The sequence below is a fragment of the Chrysemys picta genome, chromosome 1 (genome assembly GCF_011386835.1).
Source record: "Chrysemys picta bellii isolate R12L10 chromosome 1, ASM1138683v2, whole genome shotgun sequence".
Lineage (NCBI taxonomy): Eukaryota > Metazoa > Chordata > Testudines > Emydidae > Chrysemys > Chrysemys picta.
The window spans coordinates 315,189,700-315,207,444 of NC_088791.1; the positions used below are offsets into that span (position 1 = coordinate 315,189,700).

Consider the following 17,745-nt stretch of genomic DNA (forward strand, 5'->3'; position numbering starts at 1 on the left):
GAGCCGAGGTCAAAGGGGCACTAGATCTGCCCACAGACTGATGTACAGGGAGGGTTTTTCCAGCTGGCTCTGAAGCAGGATGAAAGGGCGCTCCATCATAAGAAGCCCGAGCTTGATCTCTCAGTTCTTCCTGGCCCTGGATTTAATGGCTAAACAGAAGTTATATTCCCACAGGATGTGCAACTTTCCTAGACAGCAAATGCACTTGCAGGTGGAGTCGCTAACTGTGATGGCCTCCCAAGCAACCATGGTAGTGTTTGAAGTCTGAAGAGTCATGTATGTCCTCCTGAGGAAGGCAAGCATCTCCAAATGGAGAAGAGAGGGGAAAAGACATTCCTCTCACTAGTAAAACTAAACTACTAACATCAACTATACTGAGCTAAACTGACACACTAAGCAAAAAGTTTTAATTTGACAAGACATGCTCAAGGCAGACACACTAAAGTTCCGTCTCAGGCCGAGGCAAATGAGAAAAATTGATAGCAGTTCGTCCACGCAGCCCTCTATAGCCTCAGTGCGGGGCCAGAGGATGTGTAGGCTACACACAAGGACCAAATGAGTACAGCTAGTGAAAATCTCCGATCGACAGCAAATGGATCTATGTGCACCTTAACTGGAGCACCCATAGGGACACTACTCAAAGAAGAAGGGGGTCAAGAGAGCAAGATGCTTTCCTGAGGATCTGAATGTCAAGTGCCTCAGAGAACAAGGAAAATAGAGAAACAAATACCAAGTGGTATTTGGGGGACTGGTACTAGAATGGTAGTAGATTGTTTCTTGTATTAACAGAGTCTTCTGTGAATTTAGCTACAAGTGGTGGTAAAGCATTAGGAAGCAAGGGCAACCTGCGCTTGTACACAGAAGAAATTGTAAATAGTATGGTACAGTATTACCCAATGCCTTTAGAAAGACAATGGGGAATATTTTGTAACTTTCTTCTATCCCCCAATTCCCCTAGCAAGTAAAAAATTTAGAGTATCTGATGACGTTTTTAGATCTGATAGTGGACATGGGGATAGGACCTCAATCTTTCAAGTTGACGATATGTGCATTTCACGGTCCATAGCTGGGGTCCATATCCCAAGAGGAATTTGAAAGTAAAGAAAGCATTTCTTATCTTATCTCACAGGGACCAGAATTTTACAAAGTAAGGAGTTGTGAGTGAGAAAAGATAAAACATTAAAGAAGAATAGACAAAGCAGAGAGCATGACAGAAAAATAGATTCCTTTCATGCTGTACTTGTCACAAATAAACCATTAGGAGGGGTGGGAGATGTGTAGCATTTAGTTTTGCAGCACGTGTGTTATGGTGATGGATCTTTGTTTAAACAAGGAATACAACCAGAAGCCCTGTCACTCCTTTATAGTTCTCACTCACATTTGAAAGAAAGGCTATGACTAGATAAAGAAGTGGGATTAAGTCCATTCTCTCACTTGGAAATCTCTAAATGGCTTGTGCTCAATTGGTTAGCTCTCACCACAACAGGCAAGATGGAACAGGTTTTAAAGTAAGCCTCCACAAGTAGAGTGGGGCTCTCCCCCTTTTTCCTGTCAGCATACTAATGACCATGAGTGCTGGGAAACAGCCAAGAGTTAGGTCCAAATGCACATTCTAAAAGGGGGCAGGAAAAGAAAGAGTACTCTGCGTAAGAAAAAGAAGCCAAATTCAAGACACTAAAGGGGTGTTCTGACCTGGAAAAGGGATCAAATGTTAACTTATATGATGAAAGGACAGAGACACACGGAATTGGTACTCAGGCCAGGAACCGAGAATACGCCTGGTCTGCAGTACAAAGTTAGGCCAACGAAAGACAGCTGTCAAACTAGTTGTGTATGTGTCTACACTTAAATTAATCTCCCACCACTGTAAGAGCCCCATTATGCTGACACAGTACCACCACCTCCCTGAGCAGCATAGAGCCAAGATCCATGTACTTAGGTCAACACAGTACATGTAGACACTGTTACTTATGTTGACTCCAACTGTCCTCCAGCAGCTGTCCCACAATGTCCTATACTCACCATTCTGGTCATCGTTGTGAACTCTACTGCTCACCAATTTTTGAAATTCCCTTTCCTAATTGCCTGGCTTGGCAACACACCTAGCAGCTCTACATCATAGATTGCAACAGGCCAGCTGACCACACTGGCTACACACTCCAGATGGGGTCCTGCCTGTAGTAGACATGAGATATTGGATCTCTTAGGCCTGTGGAGAGAAGAGGTTGTGCAGGCACAGATCCAAACCAGCAACAGAAACACTGACATCTACGAGCAGATTGCTCATGGGATGCAGGAGAAGAAGTATAAACGGAGGAGAGCAGCAGTGCCATATGAAACCAGGGAGCTGTGGCAGACATACCAGAAGGCTAGGGAGGCCAACAATTGATCCAGTACCAAACTGCAGACCTGCCGCTTTTCTGAAGAGCTACAGGCCATATTCGGTGGAGACCCCATCACCAACCCCCACAAACACACACCCTCCAGCACAGTGGATACCTCCGAGGAGCCCAAATCACAGGTCCCTGCCATGAATAGTGAGGCTGAGGAGGTGGTGGGGGAAGAGGAAGAGGAGGCAGCATATGGGGGTTGGGTGACCGGGAGAATCCAGTAAGCAGTGAGCCACAACCTGTTTTTGACTCCACCTCTGTCTAGCCATTCGACCATGGGCTAGGCCAATGCAAGGAAGGAACCTTGGGTCAGTGTGTAGCTAAACTTTCAATTACAGGAATGTCCCCACCCAAAGTAGCAGGATATAGCTTTTGACTTTCATTAATTTACTTGATTTGAAGACATACTGGTACAACCAAGGGAGCTGCTATCTGCTTTTCATTCCCCTCTAGAGTTAGGCAGGGGAGCCCATGAGGAGCAGTTTCTTTATGTACATAGTAATGGGGCCCTTGAATCCTCCTGAGAGATCTCAATTAAACTTTCATAGAGGTACTCTGCAATCCGCTGCCAAAGGTTTGAGGGCTGCCTTATTTCTTCCTTTGTGTTAGGACACTTTCCAAAGCCACTCAGCGATAACGTCAGCAGACACCATTGCAGTGTGTGGGTGGCTTCAGGACGCCAGCAGCAGCTGTGCTCTCTTCTCTGCCTTTGCTACCCTCCAGAGTGAGATATCAGCTAAAATCACCACTGCGGTCCTCAGGATGTTCCCCTCCATAACCACAGAATGCCTCAGCCAAATAAGGAGGATAAGGAAGAGAACTCAGGATGACATGTTCAATAAGATCCTGCAAGCCAGTGCTGCACTGGACTGTGAGCAAAGGGCCTGGAGGATGAATATTGTAGACAGCCTGGAGAAAAGAGTGGAGAGGAGAAAGGCCTAGGAGTCCCAGCAGGAAAAGCATAGGGAAATGCACTAGGACATGATGGGGCTTCTCAGACAGCACAGATAGATGCCACAGCCTCTGGTGGATCTGCAGGTTCAACAATACTGGGCTCACCTCCCTCTGCAACCCATTAGGAACTCAAAATCGGGACCTCCCCATAGCCCCACAACATTCCACAGGGCATCAGGGGTCATTGCACTACCCCTACCCCTGCACTGCAGGGGACACCGAAGACAATCACAGCTTCAAATACACGTGAAAGACATGGTTGGTGTATCTATAGTGGAAATGGACATGAGTGTTCTTTCCCCTTGGGTAAGTTCTGCTTTATTAAGTTAAGTTTTATGATGTTTTGAATGTTGTTTATTTTTTCATTGCACAGGTTTTTTTGCACTAATTTTGTTACAGAACAAAATTCTATTGTTTGGAACATAATTAATCTTTTATAGTTCACAGCATATGCTGCTGAGCGCTCAGCAGTTCTGAAAGTCACCAATTACCATCACACAACTCAGAGGATCAGTCACAAACAAAATTAATAGGTGCATTGACAATGTTATCTTTCTACATGTACAATAATCACTACACAATTCCTACCAGGCCACAAAAGTGCAGGCCCAGATAGAGCACACTACAGCAATACAATTACTCTGGCTCACTATTAAAATGATCTGTCAAAGCCTCCCTGAGCTGTATAGCTCCACAGTGAACTTTTCTAATAGCCCTTGTGTCTGGCTGTTCAAATTCAGCAGACAGCCACTCCACCTCTGCCCTCCACCCCAGTAGAGACTTCCCTGCCTTTGCTTCATAGATATTATGCAGGACACAGGAGGCAGTTATAACCATTGGCATATTTTTCTCACTGAGGTCCAATCTTTTAAGTAAACACCAGGGCCCCCTAAAACGACTAAAAGCACATTCAACTGTCATTCTGCACCTGATGAGCCAGTAGCTGAATCATTCCTTGGTATTGTTGAGGTGGCCGATGTACAACTTCATGAGCCAAGGGAGCAAGAGGTAAACTGGGTCCCCCAGGATCACTATTGGTATTTAAATATTCCCAATGGTAATCCACCGGTTGGGGACAAAGTCCCTGCTTGTAGTTTTAACAGCCCTGTGTTCTTAAAGATGCAAGCATCACACATCTTCCTGGACCAGCCCATACTGATGTCAATGAAGTGTCCCTGGTGAGCCACCAATGCCTACATAACAATAGAAAAGTAGCCCTTTCAGTTAACGTACTCAGTGGCAAGGTGATCTGGTGGCAAAATAGGGATGTGTGTGCAGTCTATCACTCTATTGCAGTTCGGGGACCCCACTGCTGCAAATACATCCACTATGTCCTGCACACTGTCCAGAGTCACAGTCCAGGAGGCAATTAATGACCCTGCATGCTTGCATGACAATAGCCCTCCAGGGTGAATTTCCTGACTCCAGTAGTAATCGGGCCTTGCACATTTCCACGCTGATCACCACTCGCTTCTCCACTATTAGTGCAGCTCTCAGTTTGGTGTCCCTGCATTAGCTGGGGTGATTTCGGCACATAGATCCAAGAATGTGGCCTTGCGCATCCAAAAGTTGTGCAGGCACTGCTCGTCATCTTAAACCTGAATTACAATGCAATCCTGCCAGTCAGTGCTTCTTCCTTGGAGCCAGAAGCAGCACTCTACCATCTGCAGCTGTTCTGTGAATGCCACCAACAACCTTGGTTCTTGCTATGTCCCACAGCAACCTGTCCTCTAAGGAATAGTCATGTTCCCCATGCATTCGGTTCTTTTTGCGGCTCTGCAAATACTCCAGGATCATGCATCTGGTGCTTACAATGCTCATGACAATAGTGCAGAGCTGTGCAAGCTCCATGCCTCTGTCAGAGATGGTGGACAGTGAGGACGGTCATGTGGGATTGTAGGATTTTGAGAAAAAGGCACAAAATTATGGGATACAGATAACAATGAGATGGACACCGGTGCAACTGGGAAGTTGACCCCATGCTCCCAGTCACCCCTGAGGGACTCATTTCAGCCCCATCATGCATTGCCAAAACTTTCCAAACGCCTATTACCAGAGAAATTCTCCAGTCTCCACTTTGCCTTTCTAAATCTTTATTTTGAATAAGCAAAAGTCACTCCACCCTGAGATGAATGCTGCAGAGCCCGAGACTGCTCAATAAGAACTGAGGATTTCTAAAATGGTGCCCTGGCAAAGAGTTAGGTATATGTATGTTTGGATTGGCAAAATCACAGTTCAATGAAAACAGTGAACATGTGCAAGATTGCTGGCTATGGAGCATGTGCAGTAAGGGATGATAGAGAGGTGAGTTAACTGAGCAACTAGCTGGTCACAGCCCACTCATACCGGTCACAACTTGTTTTGAAAGGTCAGAGCTGTCAATCATAATTCTGAGATAACAGTTTGTACTGAACGTGTGAAAATGGGTAATTGCTTAAGGGTATATAAGGAAGTCCCAATATCACAGTATAAAAAGGCAGACATTTAGAGGAGAACAGACAGTTGATGGGGAGAGAAGGAGAAGATCTGGACTGGAGAAAGAAGGAGAGTTTCGATCGGAAGACGACGGAGAACTGAAAGCCAGCAAAGAGAAAGCTGCTGTAAAGAAGTCAGAAAAGCTGCTGCAGAAAGAGAGAGAGAGAAGAAAACCAGAGCAGAGCAAAGCTGACTGACCAGCAGCTGGACAGCAACAGTGATTAAAAATTTAAAAAGCAGCAACAGTGATTTTAAAGGGATACCAATGGATTTATAAAGTAAGCTTGCCAGTTTTTGATACGTTTAGTATAGTATTCATTATGTGTATGGTCAGAGAGAGAGAGAGAGTGTGTGTGTTTTAATTGCATTTTATTTATGTAAAACAAAGTAAAATTTAAGATCTGCTGTCAGCAGTTTGTTACAAACTGGCCACTTGTAACAAATGGCTTCGCTTAGAATCATTTGAACTATATGAAAGGGGTGGCCAAACTGCAGCTCTTTTACAGTTAAAGTGCGGCTTGAGGACCACCCTCTAGACTCTTCCCCCGCCCCCGTATTCTCCACCTACCAGACCAGGGGAAGGGGCGGGGCGGCAGCGCTCAGGGTTTCTGCCCTGCAGCAGGATGGTGGGTCTTGGGGCTTCATCCCTGTGGGGCACATCTGCTGGGGCTCGGAGCTTCACCAGAGAGGAACTGAAGCCTTGAGCCCTAGCAGACACACCCACCTCGTGAACTTCTGAAGACTATCGTATGCGGCTCAGAGTCTAAATCTGGTCACCCCTGCTATATGCTATTGTAGTTTGAATGCTCTTTAACTTGTAATAAGGGATTGGTGTCAGGGATTGTGTGCTTTGTTTAGGATTTTTAGATCATATTGTTGTAGGGCTTATTAGTCATTTTAATAAAAAGATACTTTGTTTTGGAAAGAACACAGCCTGTGTCAATTACTTTATTGGAAGGTTATATCTGTGTCCTTTAGTGTTTCCTTAACAACCCTGAAAACTTTTACCTTGGGAAGAACAGATTAAGGGGACAATAGGCAGGTTATTATAGTAGAGTCCCAAAATTCATTTTTCAGGGTAACAAGCCAGGGCACCAGACAGTGGTGAGTTGCCCACGGATACCTGCCCATATTGCAAGGCACTCTGCATTGATAGTCCTGGTGATCATGCGCATCACTGACACAAGGAGCCAAGTATGCACGTACACAGTGATGTACTAACTATGACAGCTGTATACAGACTTAACTTCAATTGGCATGACTTTGTAGTGTAAACAGGGCCATAGTGCTACTATGGCAGATGCAATCTAGTAAAAACAGGCACACTTGAATTCAGTCAAGCTTAGACTGAGCTGGCTAAGATGAAAGATATGATTGATATCATGACCAAGATAACTCTACTGGTTTGTGACCAAAAATGAGAATGCCAGGCCAGTGCCTGAAACCCACCAGCAAACCTAGGCACAACCAGGCACTGCCACTTCCTTGAGAGGATCTTCTCTTGACTGGTTTGTGGAAACAGGGAAGACATATTGGTCACAGGTACAAATTAACAAGAACCAAAAGATGATGTCACTTCTCTTGTTAGAGATAGTTATACAATGGACATATTCGGGGGTTGTTTCAACCTGTAGATAAGGATATTAGAATTGGTAATATTCCCCATTATAACTACAGGGAACACCTGCCCAAACCTGTAAGAAAGGTAAAAATGTTTAACTGCATGCACTGTAACTTAGTGTAATAACAGTTTTCCTTTCAGTTTCTGTGATCATTACTTTAACCATTTTACATCTGTCAAAGATGCTCCAACTTACTGTAAGTGCTTCTTCAAGACGTGATGCAGGCACACATATTCCACTTAGGTATTTATGTAACCCTCTCTTACTTGCGTCACACCAAACGCTTGGAAATAAGTCTCTAATGCAGAGGGGACGGAGGGTGGGTCATGTAATACAGATCTACATAACATTGTGAAGAACCGCAGCTACAGTAAATAACCATTTCTTCTTCAAATAGATGCAGCCATGTATTCCACCTAGGTGACTCGCTAGCAGTAATCCCTCCCACTCCCAGGAGGCAGGGCTCGAAGTCTAACTAAACAGGGACTGCAGGACTGGTCTATCAAAGATTGCATCCACCTTGGAAGTTGTGGTTATGGCGTAGTGATTTATGAACCCATGTAACGAGGACCCCAAAGAAGCCATGCATACGTCCAATAAGGAAACATCACTGAGGAACACTATGGACGCTGCTTACGCCCTTACAGAATGAGCTTCATACTCTTAGGGGGTATAGCCAAAGCTACTTAACATCCTCCATCAAGATGGCATATGATCCATTCAGAGATAATTTGTGAAGAGTCTGCCTGACCCTTCACAGATTGTAGTGTAGACACAAACAAGGTGAAGCATGAAACTGTTTAGTCCTGTCCAGATAAAAGGCTAAACATCACCTGACATCTAAGGTATTGAGACACTGCTCCTCCAACTATGAAGGCAGCTTGGGAAAAAACAACACTGGTAAATATATTGCCTGGTTCAAATGAAACAGACCACTTCAGACAAAATTTTGAGGTGTGATCATTAAGTCACTTTTGAAGAACTGTTTATAAGGAGGCTCTGCCATCAGAGCCTGCACCACTCACACACTCCTTGTGGATGTTATCGCTATCAGGAAATCAGTTTTCCGACACAAGAATGCCAAGGAACAAGATGCTAGGGACTCGAGGACCCATCAGAGCCACTAGGACCACGTTTAAGTCCCACGGGGGAACCATTTCTCAGATCAGAGGATGTAGACTAAGAAGCCCTTTTAAGAATCTTGTTACCATGGCATTGGAGAAGACTGATCTTCCCTGAACAGGAGGATGAAATGCCAGTATCACTGTCAGAGTACATTCCATGAACTATGCCCAAGGTCCAACAATTGAAGGTGTAACAGGTACTCCAAGATGTCCCGGATAGAAGCCAACATCGGCTGGAGTCTGCAGGCTAATGACCACACTGAAAACCACTTCAATTTCACTGAATAGGCTATCATGGTAGACGACTTTCTGCTACTGAGCAGGACTTGCTGGATAGCCGCTGAACACAGCTCTTCCTGCTCCTCATTCATGCAGCAGCCACACCTTGAGATGCAGGGAGCTGTACATGGGATGCAAGGTGGGGCTGTGATTCCAAGTGAGTAGATCAGGATGGAAAGGAAGCAGTATGGGAGGCTCAACAGACAGCATGAGAAATTCAGAGAACCAGCACTGTCTCGGCCTTGCCGGGGGCAATGAGAAGGAGTTTAGACCAGTTCAACTTGATCTTCAGGATGACCTGAGGGATGACTGGGAACGAGGGAAACACATAAAGGAGAGCAGACTGCCAGCAGAGGTGGAAAAGCATTGGACAGGGAGCCTGGATTGAGGGCCCATCAAGAGCAAAACAGACATTTCCTGTTGTCAATCGTTGGAATTCCCCAAGCTTTGAAGATGACCCGGAGAATACTTGTCTTCAGGTCCGCTAAGATGGTCCGCGAGAGGATTCTGAACCCTGGGCAAGTGAACAGCTATTGGAGTAATGTTCTCTACAATGCAGAACTTCGACAGCCTGATTGCCTCTAAGCAAAGCAACCTGGAGTGTTCTTCACTTTGTTTGTTCAATAATACATCGCAGTGGTAATGTCAGTAAATATGTGAACCAGTGTCTCTGATACAGTACCAAAAAGCATTACATGCATTGTAGATGACCCAAAGCCCCAGCAAGTTGGTATGAATTGAAACTACCTACTCTGACCACAGTCCCTGTACTTTCAGTGACCACAGGTGCACCCTACAACCCATCAGGGAGGTACTGGTAACGTCTGACTTGGCTGGCGAGGGCTGGGCAAAGGGGACATCTTGGTAAATGTTCTTTGGATGCATCTACCACTGCAAGGAGTCCAGGACCTGTGGAGGAAGATGAATCAGTCCGTCTAGAGGATGAACAGCAGGACAGTAGACCATCCTGAGCCACATGTGAAAGGGGCAAAGATGCAACCTTACAAATTGGACCACCTGCATGCAAGCAGATGTGTGACCGAAGAGCCACAAAGATGTCTGAACTGTCGTGGAAGACAGACTGCAGACTAAAGCAAAGGTAGAAAATTGTCTGAAAACATTCCCAATGTTGTGGAATCTAACAGGGCCCCAATGAACTAGACTTTTTGTGTGGGAGCCAAGGTTGACTTTCTGGTGTTCAGGATGAGACCAAGACAGTCGAGCAAGCACAGTGTGGTGCAGACACGAGCAAGAACCCTAAGTAACTGGTTGTCCAGATACGGGAAGATGTGAATTCCCTTCTTTCTGAGATACATCCTAACAATGACTATGCATTTGGTAAAAACCTGGATGGCACAGGAGAGGCTGAATGGTAGCACTGTGTACTGAAAATGGCGTTTCACCACAACAAACTGAAGGAACCTTCTGTGGCTTGGCAAAATAGCTACATAGAAGTGACTGTCCTGAAGATCCAGAGCTGCAAGCCAGTCACTGTGAGACAACTTAGGGAGGAGAGTCAATAGAGTGATCATTTGGAACCTCATGTACGTGATATATTTGTTGAGACTGCAAAGGTCAAGGGCAGGTCTTACCCCTCCTAAGGATTTGGGTACTAGGAAATACCAAGAGTAGAAGACATGACCCCTATGTTCTGGCAGAACTTCCTCCACCACTCCCAAAGCTATCAGAAAACAGACCTACTCGAGGAGCAATATCTCGCAAGAGGGTTCCCTGAAGAGGGACAGGAGGAAGGGAGTGGAGGATGTGGGGAGAGGAACTGAATGGCATAACTGGATCTGACAGTGCTTAGGACCCAGCTGTAGGGGTAGCTGAGCCCCAAGCATTGTGAAAGAGGCCACCCTGTCCCCAAAGGGGGGAGATGAGGAGGAAGAAAGAGTGGAACAGTGCTCTGAACCAAGGAATCAAAATAGGCGTCAAAATAGGCATTTGGAAGGCATTGGGGGAGGTCGTGTGAACTGGCTGAATCCCAAGCCTATTTTCTCCTGTGGGACCTATCAACCTCTTTCTGGGGTAGTCCCATTGCCTTAGGGGAGGGAAAGGCTGCCCAAATGTGCACTGTAGAACTCAGCGAAAGAGGTTGAAGAAAATGAAACACAACAAAAGGAGTCAACAATCGAATTTGTAGTTTTGGAAAGTTCACATCCTTCAGAAATAGCAGGCTGTTCTCAAACTTCTGTCTCCACTCTGAACTTGTTCAAGCATCCATCCCTGAGACGTCTTCAACCATCACAGGGAAATGGAGGTAATTCAAGCATCAATTCTTCAGAAGATGACTACTTTGAAAAGGAATTGGATAAACAAGAAAGACGCTGGCGAGTTTCTGCGATTCATAATTGTAATGAAGCATTATTTGAGAGAAACTTTCGGGAAGATTGTGAGGTGATGGAGTCTATTGGTAGGCTAAAAGTTAAGTCTGTTTTTGAGGCCATTCACAGCTACCCACACCGTATTCAGGCTGCCTGTAGAATTGCTTCGAGCATGCCAACAACTCAAGCTAGTGTAGAGTGACTGTTTTCGGTTTTAAAATTCATTTTAAATGATTTGTGGCAGGCTATGAAAGATGACTTGATTGCTGCAATAATTTTCTACAGAATGAATTATGAATGAGTCTAGTTTGTATCATTGTTGATGACATTTACATTGTTTTAAAAGGCTGAATAAAAACGTTTTTTCAAAATTACAGTATGCACTTTTTTATTTAGTTAAAAATTAATTTGAGTCGGAGCGCAGAGCTGGAGCAGTCACTATTGGTGCTGGAGTGGAGCTGGAGCAGAGCTGGAGCGGAGCAATTCAAAAATTTGATTGCTCCAAATCCCTGCCTGCATGTACACCCCCAAGGAGCACAGTGTAGCCCTGGAGTCCTTGAAGGAGTGCAGTGTCTTGTAAATTTTGTCCGCGAACAGCTTTTGACCATTGAAGGGCAAATCCTCAATGGCTTCCTGGGCATCAGGGTAAATACCCAGATTCTGCAGACAGGCAGCCTCTTCTCATAGTGACCGTGGAGTCATCACCCTAGCTGAGGAGTCCACGATGTCTAGTGCAGACTGCAAGGATGTCTTAGCCACCAAGCAGCCCTCAGTGACAAATGCCCAAAATTCCTCTGGTGAGGTCTCAGGCAGCTGGTCTGCAAACTTTGACATAGCTGTCCAATGTTAAAAAATCATAGCTGGACAGTGAGGCTTGCTGGGTAGCAATTCACATCTGTAAAGAGGAGGAGATATACATCTTCCTGCCCATGTGGTCCAATCATTTAGTGTCCCTATCCTCAGGGGTGGATTTAAACCTGCCCTGATGAGCTCAGTCATTCACTGCAGTTACATCTAAGGAATTTGGGGCTGGATGCGAGTAAAACCCCTCAAATCCCTGCACAGGAACAAGCTAGGGCTTTTCCATGCACTTAGCTGCAGGCTATACCAAAGCCAGCATGCTCCAGAGAGCCATAGCTGATTCAAGGACCATGTCACTGATAGGAAGGGTAACTCTCCCGGGACAGATGTCCACCAATTTGTGAATGTTCTCTTGAAAGAGCTTTACCTGCATATTGAGGGAAGCAGCTACATACTGCAAAGGTTTTAGTATGGCTTATAGTCCTCTGGTACTGAAGGGAAGGATGAGCCAGGCAGCACAGCACTGTCCACAGACAAAGATGAGACTCTTAACTGAACCAAAGCCAGATCCTGTTCCAGGGTGGACAAACCTGGACAGGACAATTCTGGAGGCTCTGCAGTGAGAAGTACGGCCAGCACCTAGGCCTGCAGCAGACTGACGCTCACCACCGCAGACCTAGCCAGCAATCTCACCTTTGAGCAAGACAAAGAGCGGAACACCCACAACTAAGAAGTGTCCCACAGATTCCAAGCAGGCTACTGACATGGATATGGCATTGGTGGCCAGCCCAGTTGGCACCGGGCCAGGGACCTCCATCCCAAGTACGAGATGCATGCCAATCCTGGTACCCATAATGGTCCATCAGCAGCCCTCAATGCTGGTTGGGCAATGGAGAGTGGGAGGATGACAACCCTGACTCAGATGCAGAGGAGCCTCAGGATCGCAGAGATAAGGGCAGAGTGAGACCAGAGGGAGGGAGGAGGCGGTCTGACTCATCCGTCACCCAGAACAAGGCAGAAAGCAGGGCTGCTGATGGAGATGGTACCATTGGTTACCAGGCATGCCGGTGCTGGAAGCAGCGTCAGTCCCAAACTGAACAGCGGTACCAGAGCATATGACAGTACCAACGTCGAGGGTGGTGAAAGCCACCATGGAAGCATTTGTGGTTGTGACTGCAGCAGCACAAAGGAGGTTCCTGGTATGAAGGCCCTCTATACCAATCCCGGCACTAGCCCTGCTTACACAACCTGTGGAAGGGGAACATTGGGTTGTACTGCTGATAGACCCAAAGGTTCAGCAGCTCATTCGATCAAAGGGGCTATAGTTGGCGCACCCCTGGCAAAGTCCTGGACAAAAGGAGAGGTCAGGACCGAAAGGCAGAGGAGGTCTATAGCTGCCCGGTATGCCGCCAACGTGGAAACAGTCAGTGCTTGCATCTCCCTCATCGGTACTGGACTCAACGGACACCCAGAGTCAACGGTACAGGGTTTCTACCCTCCCTACTTAGTATCAGGGAAGGGTTAAGATACCTGCACCATCACACATGCCAGCACCAACTCTGCGCCTGTCCACACTTTTCCTGGGGGAGGTTGAAGAATCACCCTGAGACCTAGAGCAACCGCAGTTGGTCTTATGCAATCTTTTCCTCAGCACAGTTGACAAGGAACGGCTTCTCCATTTCTTCAGAGAGGCGCCTGCTCCAGAATGTGAAGTAGCAGCTCACCGGAAGTTCAAGGGCAATCTCCGACCCAATGAGGGCCTTGGTATCAATGCAGGCTGCATGGCCTGTTCAAGCAGGCGCTTCTTCAGGCAAAGATCCCAAGCCACTTGAGTCCATTTCTTAAACGATCTTCAGATCACACAACGCTCCTTGATGTAGGCCTCACCGAGACAGAGCAAGCACCAAGTGTGGGGATCGCTGTTGGGGGGACATTGTTTAAACCCCACCACAGGCAATAAGAAGGAACTCCTAGAACCACCTCATGGAACCAGGGGAGGTACTACAGCCACAAGGCGCAAGCACCCCCCCTTTACTGGTAGGCAAAATTCTCTGTTTCCACTGCACTGGGCACCCACACACCTAAGTGAAATACACGGCTACATGTACTCAAACAATATCTTGTTTTCTTCTGGTAATTAATTTACCTTTCTAGGGTCATTCTCTGAGTTGCTCCCTACCTCTCCCAGTGCTGGAGAGTATGTACATCAATAACAAATAAGACAGTTAAGGGTTCAGGGTCTACTTCGCTTGGAAGTGTCTTCCATGTTTAACATACAGTTCTAAAGTTGCCCTTTACTTAATATCATTCCATTTCTTGATTATACCCACTGGTGCCACCATAAATAATTAGTCTCCCTCGTGGGTGTCAACACACTTTAAATAATCATACCTAAATAGTTTGGTCAAGGTATTCCTATTTAGGTTTTTTTTTTTTTAGCATTCCTCATCTTTCCATTGCCTATTCATTTACAACTTTTCCCCAGTTATCTTTTAGTTTAATAGATATCTTTCAAGCGCTAATGCATCCAGGATGTATCCAGTACAGTTTCACTAGTGCTATATAAAAGAGGGACCAGTTATCTCCTTAGTTATGAAGGATGAAATTTTTAAGAGTACCTAGGCCCTAGAGTCCCATTTTCAAAAATGACATGTCTATTTAGGAGCTTATGTCGATGGGAATTCACCTCCTAAGTGCATTAATAGTTTTGAAAATGAGACAAGAGCTTTTGACTATTTTATCCAATGTCCCTCTAATTCAAAACCAGCATTGTCTCTGCTTTCCCTGTCTCCCCCACCACCACAATGTAAAACGAAGGATCAGCCACACCAAATCATGACCCATTTGTCCTGGTTCTCTACCACCAATTTCCCTGCCAAAAGACATAATATTTTGGTCTGCACATAATTTCACTTCAATCCTAAGAAAAAAAATGTACATATGTTATGAAAACTAGCTCCAAACATTTTTAAGTAATATTTATTTCACACATAAGGATTAAGTAGGTAGGTACAAATATTGTGTCAATTCTAGTTTACTAGTACTACATATTTATAAAAGACCAATTGTTATATGACAATTACAGTAAATGACATACTAGTTTTATACAACTCTTCATAGCAAAAAAAAAAAATAGACCCCACTTATTGTACAATTGCTTGCACATAAGTGGAATATAGTCACTAAAAATTTTAGGTATACCACACAGGATGATAACCTGCTAAACAAAATACTAATGTAGCCAAATGCTTCCCCATCAACCCTTGTATTACTGTTTGACAAAAGGAGGATTCTTTCTATATTATTTTAGATGTCTGTCCCTCCTTTTCTATGGTGCACTCCCCTTTAAAATAAAATGACAGAGAAAAATCCCCAGAAAGAGGTCTAGTACTATTGTGGGAAAGTAAATATATTTTATCTATAATTACCTATTGCTAGCAGTGATTGAGCTTTCATGGTCAAAATTCCTTTAAAAGATTAAATTGATAGACACATTCCATACAAAAACCTTTTACTGAACAAGACAATACATTTATACTTCTCACAAGAAGCACCCAATGCACTTAACAAAAGTTAATAATTTTCAAAAATGTCCTCAAATAATTTCAAATTCAAGTTAAAATATAAATGCACGTTGCTAGAGAAGATATGTCATTATAAAATTAAATTATGGCCTGAGACATTTTGCCACCCACACCATACACCATCAGAACAATTATACTCTTTTGGAATGTACCTCATTTAAACAAGAATTTTAAATCCACCATTCACTCTCTATAATATTTGAAAACCTACTATGAATTACATTTGGTCACAACAACCTGGGTGGATGCAAACTGGCACTAGAGATTAATCTTTTCACAGCTCATTACCATTCCATAAGCCATTCAGCCCCCCAACATCAAATACATAATAATCCTTTCACAACATAAGAGATATTGCTGGTACAAAGTCTGCCGATGGCAATGGATGCAGCAAAACTATCCAGGTCAAGAAAAGAGAGATTCACTTCAGGATCAGCATGCTATTGCAGAATACCCACTACTAATGGTGACATTTACTAATAATGCAATTTCCCAGCACACAATAGAGTACAACATCCTATCAATGCCATGCCACTTCATCCTCTCATTAGCATATGGGGATTTAATGTCTGAACACAATAGTACAAAAATATCTAAACAGACAGATGACAAAGTACACTTTGCAATGAATGTATAATAGATACAGAATTGTTGTTCCACCTCTCATAATTCCATGCTCACATGGCATTTCATCAATGCACATTTTTAGGTTGTGTGGGACAGTCCCAAGTTCAAAGTTAATCTTGTGTCTTTTTGTTCCTTCATGAGTGCTTATTCAACGTTTCTCCAAGTCTTTCCATGGCTTCTGTCTATGCCTACATTTTTAGTATCTCGAAAACCTATTTTGCCCTTTTTTGGTTTTGCTGTGTGATAAAACAATAAGGCTCATGTTATGCTTTCAGTTGTGCTGTTTATACATGTATACATTCCCAGAAATACTGTTTGAGTTCTGTACAAGCTCAAAGAAGCAGTCCAAAAAGGGTAAAGGCAAGCTGCACTTGACGTTCAAAAATGGAATAGCAATATAGAACAGAGATCAAACATTATAGAGCTTTTTATTAATCAAATATAATGGAGCTTTGTTAATTCGATACTGGGCTCCCTCTGACTGATTGTATTTCACCAGCTTCAAAAAGTGAAAAGAAATGAAGAAGAATCCTCAACGCAGCTGGGTGTACAACCATCTCAAAGAAGCCTTGGTAAAGTAACACATCATCTCATGTATATAAAGGTTTACTCCAAAACTACAGAAAATATAGGCATATGTTACAAGTGGAACATTCATTTCAGAAGTCCTAAAACACAGTCCCTAGATGCTTAACACTGCATATACGAGGCCACCATGACATCTCAGATAAAAGATGCACGCTATAGAAAAAACTAAATTTCTACAGTGGACCAGCCCAAAAATTTAATAAATAACAAGGGTTGTGAATTATCCTGCTAGGTCATTGTAGCGGGGTGATCACACGTTCCTGCCCAGGAGGGGTTAAAAGTAGCTCTGGGGAGGGCTGTGGCTGGGAGAAAGCAGCAACTAGGCTGATTGGGGAAGCAGCCACAGGTGGGTCATGCCCCAATCAGTCCACAGCTAGCCCTATAAAAGGCCAGTGAGCCAGGAGCTGACAGAGTCTCTCTCTAGATATAGAGGGAGATGGACCTGGCTGCAGGGACCAGAGCAGAGTACCTGAGTGGAGCAGAGCTGGGGAAAGGCAGAGGAGCTGGGGAGACTCCAGCCTGGAAAGCCCCAGGCTGCGGCCTAGCAGAAGGCCAACGGGTACTGGGGGTTGCAGAGGGCAGCCCAGGGGTAGGCAAAGGCAGCAGGTCCAAACCCAACTTTGCCGGTGATGAGTGGCTTATATTGCAGTCTGCCCCAGGGCGCGGGGGCTAGACAATGACTGGCAGTAGCCTTACGCTGAGGCAAGGTGGGGATTAGAGGGTTGGGGATTCCCCAGAGAGGGGAGAACCAGAGGCAGCGTATTGGGGTATTGCCAGGGGGCAGCACCCCAGAGAACGGGCACCGGGGTCCGGGCGGGACACGGGGCCGGAAATAAGTGGGACACCGGCCTACAGAGGGCACTCCAGGCTGGAAATCGCGCTAATTCCCTGAGAGACCAGCAGGAGGCGCCGCAGGGGTGAGTCCCGCATCGCTACAGTCATAAATAGTTTGAACAGCACTCCAACCTCCCCAC

General features: G+C 45.0%; 1 protein-coding gene across 39 annotated transcripts in view; it reads right to left on the reverse strand.

The window, feature by feature from the left end:
- ZMYM2 (zinc finger MYM-type containing 2) overlaps positions 1-17,745 on the reverse strand; it is a 186,047-nt gene that overhangs the window by 102,802 nt on the left and 65,500 nt on the right. For 8 of the 39 annotated variants that reach the window (XM_065595505.1, XM_065595509.1, XM_065595517.1 and 5 more), the window contains one exon: positions 14,936-16,419. The exons of the other annotated variants lie outside the window; for them this stretch is intronic. In XM_065595505.1, coding sequence (XP_065451577.1) covers positions 16,396-16,419 — 24 coding nt within the window. In that variant the 3' untranslated portion in view covers positions 14,936-16,395. Of the gene's footprint in view, positions 1-14,935; positions 16,420-17,745 lie in introns of those variants that run through there. 39 annotated transcript variants of the gene reach the window in all.